We start from the raw sequence: 19,543 nt of genomic DNA, 5'->3' as shown, positions 1-19,543 counted from the left end.
AGCCATCGAACAAATTGACGCTGTACTTACCGAGTTCCGAGGAGCGAAGAATTACGTTCCCATCGATCCGCTTTCTCGCGTCACTTTAAATTTATACGTCCTCTCCACAGCGCGCAGCACGGGGCAGGCTGTACGATAAAACTTCTATTCCGCTCGGCGGGTCGTTACCCAACTACATTTTCATGTTCCTTCTTGCACCTCCATCCACCCTTCTTCCGTGCAATCCGATCTCGTGATTGGATCGACGAGAGGAAGAACGGTGCTTGCGGAAAAGAGGCAAACTATCGCGGAAAGCTAGATGGAAAGGAGAAAAAAAAGTCTCGAGAAAGAGTGAATATATATATATATATGTACGTATGTACAGAGGAAGAGACGAGAGGTGGAAAGGAAAGAAAGTTGGCGTCTCAAATCGAAAACCGACGACAGCCGGAGAGAATACGAGTCGTTATTATTCGTGCACCAGTAAAGTCCTCTCCTTTCATTCCTGAGAGCTTTACCTTTCGCATCCCTCTTCTCATTTCTCTCTCTCTCTCTCTCTCTCTCTCTCTCTCTCTCTCTCTCTCTCGCGCGCGCGTGCGTGTGCGTTGCCTCTTTACTTTCAGGATCTTTCACGACCCGGGAAATATTTCCTCTGTATGTTGCGAAACATCCCGAAGCTTTTCGAGGATGCGGGAAAGAAGCCAACGGTGCCTATAGCTAGGATATGTTGTCGTCACTCGTTGCGCGAACTCAAAAAAGAAGAAATATGGGAAAAGATTTAGCTACTCTCTCCGTGCGAGCAACTCGACAACTCTCTTCTCAATCAAAAAGCGTCGACTCGTAACAAATCCATAAAACATCATGAAGCACGGCTGCCCCCTGTGGCGTAAAAAGGCAGGAAAAGTGTATAGGAATGGAAGGGCAACGGACGACCGCGGAATATTTATTTATTGCTATTGCTTCGCACAGACGGGTGAAAAAGGCGGGAATTCCCAGCTATTACCTGGCCCCCTCGTGGACATGCAAGCGAGAGTTAAATTGAATTGCGCGATGCTTACGCCTCGTTTCGGATAGCTCGCGGTAAATTGTCGCGAAAACTGGTGGTCTCTCGATGGTGACGAGGAGAATACTCGTATGGGAGACCGTTAATGTTGATTCATCTCGCTGTAATGTGAACGCATTTTCACGAAAATTACCTGCGACTGTAAAGCCAGATATATATTATTATGTCCCCGCAATTCTTTTTCGCGCGCACTTTCTCCGCTTTTGTTCATATTTGCAGATAACTCTATTTTCAACATGAAATATTTAATAAACAATCGCCAAAATAGTGTAACGAGAATATTTCATGATAATTCAACGATATTATACCTTTCATTGGATGTTATCGCTTTGCAGCTTAATGTTGATCTTGTACAGTAACCTCTTTATAGAGCGAAACATTAATGCAAATATGCAATAATATATACGACATTATTCGTCACTTATTTCAGAACAATGACGTTGATATGATTTACCGAACGTTAATTGTAATCAAATATTCTATTGCGGAAAAAATCACCCCGTATCTCGTAGCCCGGAGGCTGGCATTGCAACCGCATCAGCGATCCTGATATCACGAAAACAGAAACGATTTTAAACGTTTAATCGAAATCGATTCCGTTATTTACTGTGTGTATAAGCCCTCGCGCCATCGCGATGTTGTGGTGGCAGGTACATGTTGGGCTGTTCCGAGAGTTGAAAATCGGCTCCAAATCGAGACGCCGCGATATCGATTGTTCGTTCTCCTCCCCCTCAGCCCCTCGTACGCCTCCTCGCTTTTTCCTTGGTTCAGCCATTTTCCGGCAGTTCGTTCTCCATTGGTCGCGGAGCTCGCGGTCGCGTTACTCTTTTTCCAACTTTTACGCCATCCTCTCACCTCTCCCTCACCGCTCAGCCTCTTCCATCCTATCATCCCCTACCCGCCTTTTTAATCCCATCACAGAGTCGAGCGCGCACCAACGAGGCTGTCGCCGGAGGTCGGTAAATTAAATCTCGAATAAAGTGCAAATAAACGAGCAAGGGGGGGAGAGAGAGAGAGAGAGGGAGAGAATGAGGATGGGAGAGAGGGGCGTTACCCGGGTGGTGGTCGAAAGTGCGGTACAAAAAAGCGACAGGGTGAGAGCGAAAAAAAAAACGCTAGTCGAGAGAAAAGAGGAAGGGAAATGAGAGAGAAGGGGAGAACACAGAAAAAGGGTGAGTACGGGTGTGAGGCTAAGAGAGAAAGAGATACGGAAAGGGAACGAGAGAGAGAGAGAGAGAGAGAAAAGAGCGAACTGACGCGCGAGAGTGTAATTTATTTTAATTAGAGTGGCTGCATTATGTAAGCGGGTGAAGCGCCGATGAAAGGGTTTGAAAGGGTCGAGAGATCCTGACACCGACCCCCCGACCAACATCCCCTTCCACTAACACCCTGTCTCTGCTGTCTACCCCCGGGAACAGACTAATTCGCTCTCATCCAGGGCTGTGAGGATCGCAGGAGAGAGTTTCGAGAAGTCGCCGTTGAGATTCGCGACCGATGCGCGATGCCGCGACACGGCAATTTCGCATCCGGAATGTTTGCGCTTGAAATGCAGTGCACACTAGAGACGATATATTTTACGTACACAGCTAGTCAGGAAGCTTAAAACAAATTTTCCGTTTATAATTGTGAAAAATTAGAAGTTATATAATAATATTTATTTAAAGTTTTATTATTAAGTTTTTCTATTAGATACAAAATCCGGAATTTAATTAGCTATCTAGTTTCTTAGATGGAATTTGAACGAGATTTTTGCTGCTCCGACGATCTCGGAGTGTATTCAACCGCATAGGGTGCGCGAAGCGCGAGTTACGCTCTTGAATTTCTCACCCTCTTTCCTTGGCGGGCAAAGTAGAGAACCAGCCAACCCTCCTGCTTTACCGACGCCTCTGATCTCGTTAGGAACGCATTAATTAATTTACAAGATGGCGGCGGTGGCGACGACGACGGTATAAGAGAGCAAGAGCCTCGTTGTACCGCGGAGGGGTGGAAGAGTGGCGACTGGGGGTTGGGGCGAGGGTTACTGCACGGCACGTTTTAATTACTAATTGAAACGTTCTCCTACCACCTTCCACCGTGCCGATCCCGTAATTCCGTTTCCACGTTGCTGTCACTTTCACCCCCTACCCTTAACTCTAACGACTCTCCAACCCTCTCTGAACTTGCAATTCTCTCTGTCTTAATATCCGCTCTTCTCTCTCGGGGATACTTAATATTTTTAAATACTTTACATACTTTACTTCTATCCCCGATATTATACTTCTTCTTGGTCTTTCTCCCCCTTCGGGAAGGATGCTTCTGACACAGGAATTTATGAGACGGTGAATCTGCGGCTTTCGCGAATTAATTAATTAAAAATACGGTGGCGCTTTAACAACGCCTCGCTGCGTTCACTTTTCGGCATCATTTTATCATCTTTCTCCTTGTCTTTTTTTTTTTAACGATATTCTCTTCTTGCACGCGAAGTAATGAATCAATAGATCGGAAAAGATTTAATCCGTTATGGAATGTAACTTTAACGAAGTTGATGAAAGATTTCTTTATTTTTTATAATGTCTTTTTTATTTCTTATAAAACTGTATAATTTATATACATTTTGTAAAGTAAGTGCTTGTTTCGTTTTATTCACGGAACTATGACGAAACGCCAAGCGCTAAAGTATCGCGTAATAAATACGGGGAGACGTTTAATTACTCTAAGTATCAATTATCTTAACGAGAGGCGCATGCGATGATACGGTGATCGTGCTTATCGTGCTTACGAAAGCGACGGCAGCAAAAACGCAACATGGCACTTCGTAACGCGTCCTAGTTTTACAGTCGATTGGCAACAAACGTAATCGTTAGAAAAAATAAAAAAATGTATACATATATATATATATATATACAATAGAAAGGTTGCGTCTCGCGCGCGCAACGATCGCAATCAGAGCACGACGGATCGGCGGTTTTATAGTCATTGCGCGCCCGCAGTGATCGATGACGATTCTGCGAAACGGAATAAAACGTTTCTCCAATATTTATTACGCCCAGCACGATACGTAGGTGTGCGGTTGGGAGCAATTTTAGCAACAGTGCCTCAACGGCGAATTGCTCCGTCGCGGTTCTTTACGATCGATTCTCTCGCTGCTCGCGGCTTTCGTTCCGCTTCGCGCACGCCGATATTTACGCGCGCCATTTGTGTCCGCGTTACGGGCTCAACATAAGCTCGCGCAAATTTTCCCAGTCACAATCTTCCGGCAGGAAATTAACGCGAGTTTTTCACGTCGCACTTTCTTTTTATTCGCGCGCTTTGCGGACGATTTTTTTATCCTCCAAATTAGGAATCTTCAATAATTCACTGTCTATGGAGGCCATGGCCCTTCCTTGGAATCTCATTTTTTTAGAAGTATTTATGTAAACTGTTATTATATGTATATTTTTTAATATATTTCTGAAATGCTTAATTATAATTTTAATTCTAAAAATATTTTTTAATTTAAGGTATTAATTCTTTTAGGTATAATAATATTTTTTAATTTAAGGTATTAATTCTTTTAAGTATAAAAATTATTCATTATATAGATTCATTATATAATAGATTTCATTATATTATTCTTTCTAGTGTTAATTAATAATTTTTAATTGAAACGTTTTATGAATTATACATTTTAATAAATACTTTTTCAATGTAATGTCAATAATAATTTCAATATTCTATCTATTCATATTTTATTTTAAAAAAAAATTTCACTTGCGGCGCATCAATGACTCTCCCTTGACAAATTTCTGAATCTGTTAATGGATTTGTTAAGTGTTCTCACCCTTTCCCCTTTAAAATTGTAAAATTTATTATGTAAATAAATTCTTCGCGTGTGCCAAATTTTTTTATCTTCTATCAATTTCTTATTTGATATATCGTTAAAGATGGCGCCAAATGCGGCTGAAACGTTCGAGATTGTAAAAGCAAGTTAAATGTGATTTACATTTAAATTAAATCACTTTGGAAATTTTTTTCCGCACTAAGTACTACCACGCCGTACTCTCATTTGCCCAATTTTTTAAAAAATTCCTGTTAAATATTTATTCAATGTGCTTCATACTGTTACTCCCCCAATACATTCAAGATGATCGTCCTCGACACGAGAAGGCGTGCTTTTACGACTCGTGGCGCGTTTAATGATCGACTAAGCTTTTTAATAATTTACCAACTGGTAATTAGAGTCCGTAATTTAATGAGACGGCCGTAAAATGCCGCACGTAGTGTAGACAACCGACGTAAAGATCGACCGTCCCGTAATTACGTCGCCGTGTATATTTCACAATATAATCAGCCGACTGTGCTGCGTATCGTGCAACGCGTTTTCTACCGCGCCGTGAAAAGCTTTTTTCACGACGGTGGGAACGAAAGGGGGAGAGAGAGAGAAGGGGAGGAAAGGGAAGGAAAAAGCAGAAGCGGAAGAGAAGAGCGGCCGCGAAAGCGTGGATTTGTTATTAAAACGTCCCACTGGAAATAACGGGCGCTGTGTAACGCGCGACGGATGCAGTTTGCAAACGAGGACGCGAGATACGTAGCGAAGGATCATTATTTTATTCCAACATAACGTCCGTTACATAACGTGTCCGATACGCGAACTCGCAGGAAAAATCTGTGAAATTCGCGAGAGCCGTCCGTATATACGGCTCTCAACCGGCTCTCTCGCGCCGTACGTTTCTTGTTAGAAATTCAAGCAAATAAATAGAACGAGAGAAAATACCACGCAGCGTATAATTCGGGCTCTGTATATTTCGAAGGGAAAATCTAATATCGCTCCGCGCGCGTCTACCATTCCGATCGAGTATTCCCGCATTCTGCTCGAACTTTCCGATCTAACGGCGTACATGTGGCTGGCTTTTTGGCGAACGTTCAAGGGGACGGTGCGCCGCAGGAGAACGTTTAACCCGCTAATGTAGGAAGCCAATGAGGTTGCGCGTTCTCGTCTTTCCGGTGGAAGATACTGCCGCTATAAATCAGACGGTCGATCGACGACGGGCGGCCAACCGGTCTCCTCTCCTTTCTACTCTTCCGTCTCCTCTCTACTCGCCTCCTGCCGGCTGCAACGTGGCTCGACGACGGCCATTAACTCTCTTTTTTGCGATGTGTAATGACCTTAAAGCGCCCATGGTTTACGAAGCCATTCGTTAAGGGGTCCCTCCGCGCCGCGCGTCGGTAATCGCGCGAGAATGCACCTCCGCGGGCATTGTTGCGTACGATCTTTTTTTTTTCTCCTCTCCTCTCTTTCCTCTTCCTTCTCTCCTCTCCTCTCGTCTCGTCTCGTCTCGTCTCGTCTCGTCTCGTCTCGTCTCCTCTCACCACCGGCTTACCTCGGCGGGCATCTGCTCGTCGTCGCGCCTCCCTTTTCCTCCACGGCTTTTTCTCGTCTTTCTTATTCCGACGTGCGGAAGGTGAGAGCACGAGAGGAAGACGACGACGGCTCGATGGGAGTGGGTAGAAGGGCGAGATAATAGGAGAGAAGCTCTGGTATACTGTCGAGCGTGCACGAGCGAAATAAAGCGACGATCGGGATGCACCACGGGCTTTTCAATTACCCGTAGCTCCACCTCTCGCCGCACACTTCTTGCTTCGCCTCTTCTGCTCGTCCTACTCAGTCTGTTTTGCTTCCTTCTACTTCTCTCTGACGGAGCGATAAAAATGTTTCCTCGTTCTCTCCTCCCCCGTGGATAACGCGCAGGCACTTTATGGCAAGCTATTCTGTTTGCCCCTTATTTCTCCGATCTGCTCTCGCCCGCTCAATAGCCTCTATTTCTCTCTCTGTCTTTTACCCTCGCATCACCCTTCGTGTCGCCTTTCCTCGCTCTTCAGCCTTGGCGATACTCTCTGAGGAAGCTACTGCCTCGTAAAAGACCACTCACGTTTCAGCTATCGCTGCGAAACGGTGACTTAGTCGACAATGCCTCCGTATGAACGGACGTATGGGTATTTTCCCCTTTGAAAAATCGCACCTGAAATAAGACCGACCGTCAGGTTGGGATAACTGGTTGGTCGAGTAGGTATTCACGTGATGGCGCGACGTGGTGTTGGTGTTTCTCGTTAGATTCACGTTCGTAATTAAAAACGTAATTATAAGCACGAGCTGTACGACGTGCGACGCTTGATTCTTATCCCGAACTTAACTCTTAGTATCCACGATTGGGTCATTCGCATCCTGCATTGCACATTTCTTTTCTTCAAAGAAACTAAAACTGTCAAGTAATTAGTCATAATAAATATAAACTATTTTTTTTATAAATACGTAACTCTATAAATACTTTCTCAAGATGTTAAAGTACAATACATACAAGAATCACTTAGTAATTTATATATATTAGGTGTTGGTTTAATTCGTAGCGTTTTTTAATGAAAGAATGTTATTTATTTCACATGAGCATTAAAAAATACATTAATGAAAGTACTTCCCATCACTTGTAAAACGCTACGAATTAATTCCAACACCTAATATATTTTAAATATATTTGTTAAAGTGATGAAAATTAACCTGGAACATGAAAGACCTATTGTGTACGGTAAAAGGACCGGAAAATCATCTACGTGTGTACTAAGGGTTGTTCCACGAGGGGTTAGTCGTACAAGCACGTACGTCGAGCACGTGTGACGCTTTTCAAAACTCTGTTGGTTTTCTGAACTTACGTTTTGTTTAAAAAAACCGAGAAATTTGTCTGCCTTTGCAGTTTTTGTCGCGTAAGCTGGGTTAGGACGAAAAACCATCCTCGCCGCGAGTTCGTCGGCGCGATAACGATAACTGTTGCACTATCGATCACACGGCGGGTGCGCCTATGTACATGCGGAAGAAAGAACGGCGGCGACGAGATGGTGGTGTGTACGCGGGGGCAATGGGACGCGGTCCACACGCGCGTTGCTGCATAAAATTGCAGAGCCCAGCAGCAGCAGCAGCAGCAGCAACAGCAGCAGCAGCAGCAGCAGCCAGCAGTGCGGCGCCGCCGAGCCGAGATATCTGCAAACAGACGCGAGTTAATTTAAAAATGCAAATTCCACCACTGGGTCTCTCTGCCCGCTCTGAGGGCGGCGGACACGGCCGGGGAAAAAAGAGAGCGAGACCGAGAGGAGAAGAAGAACGAAAGGGTGGAGGAGAGGAAAAAGGGAGAGGGGGGAAAAAAGCGCAGCGCGAGAGAACACGGCGAGTAACGCGCTGAGAGAAAGGGAATTTTGCTATTTACGGTTGCGCCATAAATCATAGCGTTGTGAATGTCTGTCTGATTCGCGGCGCTGCGTGTGAGCTTTATTTATACGTCGTCCAATTTGAGCAAGTCCGCGATTGCGAGATAGCACGCTCCTCCGAAAAATTCGACGAGGACAATCCGCGGTAGAAGTGTGGTAAACCGATGCGCGGTGCGTTTGTATGAATAAATAAAAGGAAGTACGTCGCGCTATGGGCATTTTTATGATTAAAATTTGCGCAAGTATAATTTAAACAAAATCCCGTATATATATATATATATATATATATATATATATATATATATATATATCCGGAAAGAGATGTCCGATTTGCTCGTGTGTACGTGGGAGCGCAATATCGACGATTTTGTTTTCGTCGAGGGATGCAGGTATCGATTTCGATAAAGTCACGTAAAAAAAGATCGGCCGGACTAAAACACGTGGCCCGTATCTGTGTTGCCGCGTCGGTGATAAAAATTCGCGCGCGCACACTAATTGCCGGTATGACGAATGCACCGGTTGACCCAGTGACACGTACGCGCCGGATTTCGCGAACCGATTACCGCTGCCATGCCGTCCCGCCGTCCGGCGCGACCATAAAAAATTCCATGCATTCGCGAGTAAGCTGCGACGCGCCGTATACCCAGCGAGCCAACGGATATCCGCCCAAAATTACGCTCGCGATCCTACCATGAATCTCTCGGTAGCCGGTCGCGGGAGCGATTTCGGCTAATTAAATTAATCGTCCGGGGCGTGCAGAAACGAAAATCACGATCGAGCATCGAATATTCAGGAGCCATTAGTCTCAAACGAGTTCGAAATCGTGGAACAAGTGTCAAGTTAGTTTAAATGCCGCGGATGTTTATCTATTCGGAAATCGAGTTTGAAGACTCGATCGTACTGGAGAATCACCCTCGTTCGAGATCTATGTGGTGTCGTCACAATGGATGTTTCGAGTGGAAAGGTAAATACCGTGAAACTGATAAGTCTAGTTGGAAACAGCTTGTACGGTCGTTCGTACGACGTCAGTCTCAAAGTTGAAATACAGAGAGCATTGTCTTTACATTTCTACCGTGCTTCGACGGTTGGAGTTTTGCCGACACGAGACGCATTAGTCGAACGTCTCTGCGTCGCGGCACAAAGCCCCGCAATGTCCGTCAACCACGAGCATCCCCCGCAGTCGACGGTATCGAATCGTACGGATCCACACGGAATCCCAATTTCCCGAACGTCTCTCGTTCCGGCGCGTTCCTTCGAGACCGGCGCGGTGGCGATGACGACGACACTGAGAGCCACTGGGTGCAATCTTGTACCAGCTGGGGTTTGCGGGGTCTTGGGAGATGCGACTTCGGCTCGTAACCTTCTCTCTCAGGGTCCTAGCCACGACGACGACGACGACGATGACGACGACGACGACGACGACGACGTTGGTGGAGTGAGGAATAGGGAAACAGGCACCACAGGCAGGCAAGCAGGCAGACGGATGGAGTAACGGGGGTGGATGGTTGGCCGACGTAGGGTGAGAGCGCACGAGTGGCAGTAAGGGGTGAGAGACGACGTAGAAAAGGGAAGAGGAGAGAAGGAGCTGGAGAGAGAACGGGTGGGTGGTCGGTCGGTGGCTTGGGATATATCCGTAAGGTTAGGGTGGTTGAGTCGAGACGAGGCGCCGTGGCGAAGGAGTCGCTCACTCACTTACCACCCTCATGGCTGCGACCGCCAACTCCAATACCATGCACACGGCCAAAGCCGTCTCCCCGTCCGTCTCTCTCCTCCCGTTCTCTCTCTCTCTCTCTCTCTCTCTCTCGTCCTCTCACCCTTGAAAGAGCCACCCCTGACTGTACTTCGGTGCCTGCTGCTGCTTGCCAAGTTGCTTGCCTGCCTGCCTGCTTGCTTGCGGACCAAGTCGTCCCTAACACTACAAAGTCTATATATCTACGGTATACCCGCAGCTCCTCCTACATTCCTTCTCCTCCTCCTATCTCTTCGTCTTCCCCTGAGGTACCAACCCCCATATTGATCGTGGCACGAATCCTCTTTGTGGGAGAGGGTGGTATGGATAGCCGACGGGATAGGTGTAAGTAAACTTACGTGAATGGAAGGCGGGCCGCGTGTATATCGTTTCTTCGCGAAGGTATGTATATACATACGCGTATGTATACATGTATTATGTATACGTATGCTCTGTACATATACCAACGTAACACGAACAGGCAACGAGGAGGAAGTAAGAGAGAACAGAAATGGAAAGCTTTCGCGAAACGACATTGCGAGCTATCGGCGTCTCGTGACAGGGTGGGGGAGAAAGGATGCGCTTATCCCCGAAAGACGAGACTTCCGGGTACATACTTACTAGCGGTATCGACTGCGGACACGAGATGGTGTGTGTTTCCGCATGATTTTCCAGGGAACTAAATCCAGTCGCGATTTTCTCGAAAGAAATCGTTTTACCGTAGTTCTTATACTCCATCTTTCAGGAATATATTTTTTCTATCTTAATAATATTATTTCTACATCAATAATTATTAAATATATTTTGTAATCATTTTGTAATGGCAAATTCCACTGTTTCTCAATATATCTTGTTTCACTTCTCATGATTTTATTGTAATTTATCCTTATTTATAACAATGTGTATTACATCTATTTACAAGTTCTTGATTATATCTATAAATTCTCTTGTTATATCCTTTTTTATGATTTTTGTAATTTTAACTCCCTGTTTGTAAATTATACGCCATAACATTATTATTATATATTTCATAATACCATATAAATATTTTATTTTGTAATACCATAAATCATTTTTTGTTCAAATAAAAAGTTATTCGTGTATAATTAAGTGTATTCGTGGATAATTTAAGACGTGTGAAGCGATGCAACGATCAAAATCTTATCGAGAATGTTGCTCCGCAAATGTTGCTTTTACCAGTGATAACGTTTGTCTAAATCATAAAATTTTCAAGTCATTATGGCTTATATTCTCGCGAATGCATGTCAAGCGTTGTTTTCTCGCCAGATTTTTCTTTTTCAACGACACGACAGTCATCTCATCCGCTTCAGTGGACTCTGGTCGGATAAGCAGTGACCGACCGTTTCCGGATAACGAGAGGACGTCTTTTCGGAGGAAAAAGATCCCTCTTTCTCTCTACCGGGATTCTTTCGCGAAGAAAACTTGAAAGAGCGGCACGTAATACGGCTCCCAGGGGATCCTTTTCTTACTGGGAATCTTTCATGACGTGAGCAGAGCGCGTGTTTGCGAGACTTCCCGTCTGCTCACCCTCTCCCGGCTCTTTTGTCTTCGCTTTTCTTCCCGTCGCTATATCGTCGTTGTGAACGAGAGAACATGCTCCCGCTCGATTTTTCCACGTCGCAGGGTTTCATACACGTTCTCGCCGACTCTCTTCCTCTCTTCAGCGATTTCTTGACAGTATCTGACAAGACACTAAGCGCGACACCGCTTATCCTCCGTGCAGCATGTAATTTCGCACGTTAATCGCCCAGAGATACTCGCGTATTCGTATATATTTGAAGATTCCATTTTTCTTTTTATTTCTTTTCACCCTGAGTGTTCCGGTCGACAGGCGGGAGATGATACCGAGGCGTCGAAGTAATGGACCGAGAGAGCGAGAGAACCGGTACCGTTGGTAGTGGTGGATGAGGGACGAAGGGTAATTGAGAGAAGAGGAGATTTACTTCGACACTAGCAGCGGTGGCTGCGAGGGGATGCGACAGGGGTGGTTTACGGGTTTGCAAAGATGGGGAGCGCAGTTATCAGGGACAGGGAAAGGGCTTCCACGCTTATATATATGTGTGTGTGTGTGTGTGTGTGTGTGTGCGCGTGTATATATATATATATCAAGGCATGTGGACGATGTTGCAATGCTCTGTCCGACGTATCGACGACGAAACTACCGCTCGTAAAGCTTCCGGTCGATGATACCCTCGACTCGATGTTTCTGAGTGTGACTTCAGCGAGCTTGCATTTTCCAGGGGTGGAGAGGACACCTTTTCATGTTTTATGAAGATTGTCAGCGTTGATGATCTTCCTCTTGATTTTATCCACTCGTATCAAAACATGAAGAAGACAAGGTCGGAATAGCGATAATCTTTGTGTTGTTTATCAATGACTATATACAATTCTTATCTCTCGTTTACGTTTCTTATATTGAAAAAGTGAAATCTTCTTTTCGCTGATTAGATTCTCGGGAAAAGAGTTTGTCTCAGTTCATGTAAGCATTTATTGAAGAGGTGCGATGAAATAAAAAGAGGTCGATAAAATGTCTAAGATATTCGAGTACTTTTGCATTCGGAATTGCGTGCCGATATTTTTCTCAGCACTCGTGCATAATACGATAGAAAAAAAGCAGGATTCTACGATCCGTCCTATTATTCTTCGTTCGCCTCGAAGCGAAATGGAGGTCGTACGGGTGAAGAGGGATAAGTAATTCCATCGATGCCTCTTCCACCCGTCCGACGGGCAGGTCGTTTTATTTAATCGCGAAAGAGGAAGGAAGGAATTTAGTCGTTCTACCCTCCGTCGACCATCCCTACGGTCGCAAGAAGTCCTTCGTCTCCGATACTTTTCCGTGAAAATCTATCGGGAGGAGGTAAAATCCGGCGCGGTCCGTAAAAATCTCGAACGAATAAATCCTGTAAATCTCCGTAATCGGATTAACCGCACTAGAGAGCGGATCGTATCTTTCGCGTTGATAAGGGATTCTATAAAAATCGTAACATCCTCGTTCGAACGGCTTCGTTAAATATTTTGTAGTTGAATGTCGATTATCTTTGTTACAGAGGAACTCGATATCTCCAGCGGAACGGGAGAAGTATAGACCGCGTAGCACACCAGATCCGCAGCACGAACATCTGCTGGGTAAGAAACTGAAGAAGGAACAGGACAAAGACATAGGCCATGTAAGTATCCAAGATTAGTGCTCCATGCTTCTCGAGTCACGATCCGCCTTAATAAAGCCGTGCGTGTTCTCCCCGACAGCAAAGCGATGGTGAAAAGAGCGACCAAGACCTGGTGGTCGACGACGCGAGCGAGGGTCCGACCAGCCCGGCGGCGAATGGCACGGCGTCACCGCGAGAAAACGGTCTCGACAAGTTGGGCCCGTCGGTGACTATGAGCGGCCAGGTCAAAAAAGAAGTACCACCGCCATCACCTAGAAGTGGTACTAGCAGCAATGCGAGCACGCCTTCGGCCAAAAAGATGGAAGAACGTGAGAAACCAACGACACCAATCTCGAAACCGGTCACACCGACGTCGGCAGGTACGGTGTTATTCAAGATACGTCAAAGTAAGAAACAACGTTCAGGAAATAAGCGAGTTTAATTGGAATCCTTCTTGTATGAAGAATCTGGTCAATAGATCTATTTGCGTTGCTTGCACTTTTTACACTTGGAACCTTTGCTTTCTCTCTTTTCAACGCCTGAATATATATTTATCTAGTTTTAAGCGCAAAAAATTTTGGGAAAGCAAACCTATTAAACTTAAACTGATATTTATAATTGGTTCTTATTCTTATAGAAATATAATACTGACCAATTTAATATTTGCCAATTTAATACTGAAAGATAGTAATTAATTAGTTATTTTAGTATTAAAAGCACTGTTGTTCAGTATTTTTAATACTTCAAATAATTACTGTCTTTCAGTATTAAATTGGCCAATATCAGATTTCTGTAAAAATATGTAAGATCATATTAAGATTATATATAAGATTTTAAGTACAGTTTTAAGATGTCATAAAGCAATTATAGAGTATTAGCATCTTAATACATTGAATACTTAATACTTATCGAAGGCAATCTTAAAATAAAAATGGACTATGAATACCAGTCCTATATCACTGAAGCTCGACAAAACATGACATATATCTGCGTGTGTATCTAAATTTGATACATATTATTGATCCATCATATTTTATCAAGATCAATAAGTTTATAGAAAATGACAACATTGGCTAGATTCTTACTATAATAAGGTATTTACTACCTAGAATTTTTTGGAATTTTTTGTCTATCTTTGAAATCAGGGATTTTCCTGGAATTTTATCGGTACTCAAAAATTTTTGGAATTTTATTTTTAAAAATCTCTATCACTTTCTGAAAACATTGTTTCTTTTAATTTTTTTTTCTCGATGTTACAAACTGCTGACAATCGGTTACCATTAAATATAGCAGATATTTACGTACGTTCGTGTACATTTACGTATAATCTTGTGTGCTCGCGAGTTTTATTAAAAAAAAAGTCAAGGTGACAATGGAAGATAATACTCAGCAGAATACAATAGCTCACTGGTTTTTTTACTATGTTGTAGTAACTCTTCTCTATATTGTCCTACATGTTTCGCGACTTTAATTGTAGACAATAATAGATATAATCTCGTATTCTCGGAATCCCTATCTTTTACTAATTTTCGATATATAATTTGTTTGTGTTGTTTCCACTTCAATTAATTTCAAAGTTGTATTAAACATTTTTTTTTAATTTTTAAATTTTACAGCGAACAAAAATATCAAGAAAATTCAGGCATTCTTAGAGACTTTTTTACAAGATTTCAGTACACCTCAAGACGAAAGGACACCTCTATGTTTAACTGATAATATCGTAGGTAGCAGTTCTGGCTCCGGTGGCCTAAAACCATCGAGTTCCAGTAAACCGTTAGTTTCGGCTTCGGTGGTCGGCCCTTATCCGCCGCACTATCCGCCGCCACATCATCCACCCACAGGACCTCACGTGGACATGCTGGGCTATCCTCCAGCGGCACTCAACGGTGGTTACCCTACGAGACCTCCCCTTCAACAGCTTTATGATCCTCATGGCAGCATGAGAGCACCACTCGGACCGATCATTCCTCCCGGTGGTAAACCGTGAGTGTTCTTTCCTTTTCTAATTCGCTGTCGTCTACTTATCTAGGCGTCAGTTTATCAGTATATCATTACGTTTATCGTTATATCGCTGTATACTTTTATGAGATGACGTTTTTCTCGTAGCAGTGCCTACAGTTTCCACGTATCTAGCGAAGGTCAGATGCAACCGGTACCGTTCCCACAAGATGCGCTCATTGGTCCGGGTATTCCGCGACATGCGCGTCAAATAAATACGCTAACTCACGGTGAAGTAGTCTGTGCTGTGACGATCTCGAATCCAACGAAGTACGTCTACACCGGTGGCAAAGGTTGCGTTAAGGTGTGGGACATCAGCCAGGGTGGTAGTGCTAGTGCGAAACCCGTCTCCCAGCTTGATTGTCTGCAACGGGACAACTATATCAGGTCAGTGATAGTAACACGTGTCTTCATTCGCAATTCGTGACACATTGACTCTCGAACGCTACATGCGGTCGCTGTAATTAATTTCTGACTCTGAATTCTGGATGATATTTAGTCGTGTCCGCCGGCTGTATATCACGCCGAAGCGCGGCATCGATTTATCACATGCATTTTCCGTATGCATTTACCACCCTTCCCAATTCCCTCCTCGCGTACCGTAGAACATGAGCGACCATAGTAATTATTTAAAAGCATGCATAAGTGGCGGTATTTAACGGGATTAATGTAAAGCGACGCTCGATTGTTGTTATTAGATCGGTGAAGTTATTACCTGATGGGAGAACTCTTATTGTGGGAGGCGAGGCGAGTAATCTAAGCATCTGGGACTTGGCTAGTCCGACACCGAGAATCAAGGCAGAACTGACTTCTTCGGCGCCGGCGTGTTATGCTCTAGCCATCTCACCGGACTCGAAGGTCTGCTTCAGCTGTTGTAGCGATGGCAACATTGCCGTCTGGGATTTGCAGAATCAAACGTTGGTGAGACAATTCCAAGGTCACACGGATGGCGCCTCTTGCATCGACATATCTGCCGACGGCTCGAAACTGTGGACAGGTGGTCTCGATAACACTGTGCGCTCCTGGGACCTTAGGGAAGGTAGACAACTACAGCAGCACGATTTCACGTCACAGATATTCTCTTTAGGATATTGCCCGACCGGGGAATGGTTAGCCGTTGGTATGGAGAATTCGAATGTCGAAGTACTTCATGCCACGAAACCCGACAAATACCAGTTGCATCTGCACGAATCTTGTGTGCTATCGTTACGCTTCGCTTCATGCGGCAAGTGGTTCGTTTCCACCGGCAAGGACAATTTACTTAATGCCTGGCGCACGCCATATGGTGCCTCGATTTTCCAGGTTAGTCGTTATCGCATATACAAATTGCTGATGTTTTTTTCACATCAATTTTGCGCATTTCGATTCGTTTATTATCACATTTCTCCGAGTATAATCATTTCTTTTTTTTTTTTCTTTCTAGTCGAAAGAATCGTCTTCGGTGCTCAGCTGCGACATTTCTACGGACGACAAGTACATCGTGACCGGATCTGGCGACAAGAAAGCTACCGTCTACGAAGTGATGTATTGAGTCACATATTGACTTGACGATACACTTCGATACAACATCGATTAAAGTTTCACGTGACATTAAGTGTGACTTATAACGGAGGAATTGAAAAAAAGAAAATTAATTTTTTTTACTGCAAATGTGACTAATAATAAATGTGAATTTAAGGAACTACGAAATGCGAATTATAAAGTTTAACAAGAATTGACAAGACTTAGTCGATGTACTACGGTCGCTACATTCGACAGAAACCGAATTAAATTTCTATAATCCCAAAAAACTAAATTATACTCGGGGTATAGCAAATAAAATAAATTGTGGGGATATAAATATATATAAAGATTATGGCACTTAGCTGTATAAAATTGTATAGAACCTGTAATCGTAGGATGGAGCGAATGGAATGTGAGAGAAAGAGAGAGAAAGAGATAAACGCGTGCAAGTATCCTGCGCCTGTATTTAACGTGGGAGGCGATAATGAAATCGCTTGTGTAATATGTTAACTGATGTAATATAGAATCTTTATAATTATAATTAAGTCCTTTTGCATGTGATCGTGATGGAAACTGAGTGAAAAATTAAACACATTTCGTCGGATGAAATCGTTCTCTTGCAATAATGCAATGACGAAACGAACGTCACGGCGAAATACCGGAATACGTACGGAATGCCGATCTAGTGTTGTAGACTTGTCAAAGTAGGGATGTGTGTTGTGTCGCAGAATTATACATAATATATATTGAGCACATATGTAGACAAGAATGTTTACGTCATGTAGCGGAGAAACTGTAGGGCTATGAAAAACCGATAAGTATCGATTACGCTAACAGTGTTGGACGTACGCGATGCTGCGTTCGTTCGGTATCGAAGCCAGCGATGTGATCTTTGACATTTCTACCACCGACAAGAGGAATAATTTGTACTTATTATACTTTCAGTTTTAAATACAATTCTTTTGTAATTATATGGCACTGTTACGTCTGCCGTTAAGACTTTATTGTAATTGAGATTTTATAAAACATGTCGAGGGAGTAGGACGGTGATAAAACAGAGAAAAAGGAGGGGAGCGAAAGATACTTTTCGATCTTTTGCAGTAATTATGAAACTGGCTTTCATACGCCTATTACGAGCGGTATCGAATACAAATAGGAAACTCTACAAGTTGCGCGCCGAACGCGCACCGGATAACTTGATACAATGTACATTGTTTGCGAGTCTTGACTGCCATAATAGGCATATACATACTACGCACACGCATATACGCGTAAACAAACACGAGCGAGCGGACCACGTTCGTGGGCGGATTTTGCAGAATATTCGATAAAGTATTTTTGTGACTATTCATCGTGAGACCCTAGGCTTTAACCATCGAGCAAAACCGGTCGAGCGTGATCGACCACGCGCGCGTCTGCATCGACGACTGCAGAGACGGGACGATATTATGTAAAATGAGGCGAAACACTTGAATTCTTACACCACTCCTTCGGTACAGATTACAAAGCCGGAGGTGCGTGCATCTGGACTTTTAGGGTACTAGCTAGCGCATTATTATTCGGAGGCCGTATGGTGAAAGCGGGTGATGCGTAATGGAGATTTATATTTTGTTACAGGAAGGCACATACATACACACACATACACGTTGACATCTGCTGTGACCGTTCAAAATTCAATATTATACGCCACGATATTATAACTGCCGCGATAAGAACTTTGCAAACTGTAACCGTGGTTAACATTCACCGGTTGAGCTGCGACATGCGAACTGGATTGAACGGATTCTCGGATTTTGGACAATCACAGCCCCCGTTCGTATAGACCAATAGAAACAACGATACCTCAAGAAGACTCAATAGTTAATTATCTCTAACTCATTGACTTGTACAGAATCGATATTCTTTTACAGTTGAATAACACACGCACCGTGAAAAAGAAAGCATTACGCGAGATAAAAAAAAAAAGATCGCATAGCCGCGACAATGATTGTACCCTCTGCCTCTTCCCCATTTCCTCCCCTTTCCTAGCCCCATCCAGAACCGTTAATACGTTGAATTGCGTCTCCGTGCTCGCATTTTGCACTCCGCGAAAGCGTACCGAAAGCCGCCGTAAGAAAGAACATACGTTCGTAATAAACGGAAGACAGGCAGCGTAAATCTTTTTCCAAGCACCGTTCAAGTTGTTCCTATAGCTACGCGAAAATTGTTTCTTTCGGCAATTAAATCCTCTATATCTATATACAAGAGTTTACGTCATTGCTTTAACCGACCTGTTCTCCCGATCCTCCTAATATTTTTTATTCAAATTTATTCCAGAGAAGGTTCAATAAAGATATCGGAAACACTTTAATCGCGAAACCCGCGATTCTGAGATTTTCATTGTTAATTCAATGTTATATTCAATGTTAAAGATAGAATTCTTCTGACCATTTTCATGCAATCTTTATTAAGCAAATTTAATACCTTTAAATGTTGAAGATAAATATCAAAGCAAAAGTATATTAGAATCTAAAGATATTCGTCAGCTGAAAAACCCTTATAGAAATTTAATACTGGAAAATAGTGATTAATTTATTAAAAGCATTAACAATACAAAATAAGAAATAAAATGTAATAGTATTATAGATAATATTAATTAATGGGGGTTCTAAGAATAAATCTAATACAAGTAAGATACCTACATGAACTTTTACGGATGTTGATACGTAAAATAAATATTCCCTAGTCGATACAAAATAAAAATGACGACATTAATGTTATGATTTTGCACTGAAGTGTTACATAACACCATGTTATATTACATTTGTATTGTTGCGTACGAAATTGTAACATTGATTTAGAATATTACTTTTAGTTGTCGACTAAATTATAAATATAGATAAATATAGAATA

General features: G+C 43.2%; 1 protein-coding gene across 8 annotated transcripts in view; it reads left to right on the top strand.

Annotated features, from left to right (window-relative positions):
* The window catches only part of LOC105148447 (protein groucho), a 76,918-nt gene extending 58,023 nt beyond the window's left edge, over nucleotides 1–18,895 (top strand). For 4 of the 8 annotated variants that reach the window (XM_087411171.1, XM_087411169.1, XM_087411168.1 and 1 more), the window contains 6 exons: nucleotides 13,052–13,171; nucleotides 13,251–13,530; nucleotides 14,767–15,133; nucleotides 15,257–15,535; nucleotides 15,847–16,450; nucleotides 16,572–18,895. In XM_087411171.1, the coding sequence (XP_087267297.1) occupies nucleotides 13,052–13,171; nucleotides 13,251–13,530; nucleotides 14,767–15,133; nucleotides 15,257–15,535; nucleotides 15,847–16,450; nucleotides 16,572–16,679 (1,758 nt within the window). In that variant the 3' untranslated portion in view covers nucleotides 16,680–18,895. The remainder of the gene's footprint in view (nucleotides 1–13,051; nucleotides 13,172–13,250; nucleotides 13,531–14,766; nucleotides 15,134–15,256; nucleotides 15,536–15,846; nucleotides 16,451–16,571) is intronic. The other 4 variants (XM_011060168.2, XM_011060169.2, XM_087411170.1 and 1 more) reach the window with 3 other exon arrangements.
* The last annotated feature ends 648 nt before the right edge of the window (nucleotides 18,896–19,543 follow it).

This window comes from Acromyrmex echinatior, chromosome 11, assembly GCF_024713525.1.
Source record: "Acromyrmex echinatior isolate Ae372 chromosome 11, ASM2471352v2, whole genome shotgun sequence".
NCBI lineage: Eukaryota > Metazoa > Arthropoda > Insecta > Hymenoptera > Formicidae > Acromyrmex > Acromyrmex echinatior.
Note: the sequence above shows the minus strand (reverse complement) of the source record. Positions and strands in the feature narration are given on the sequence as shown.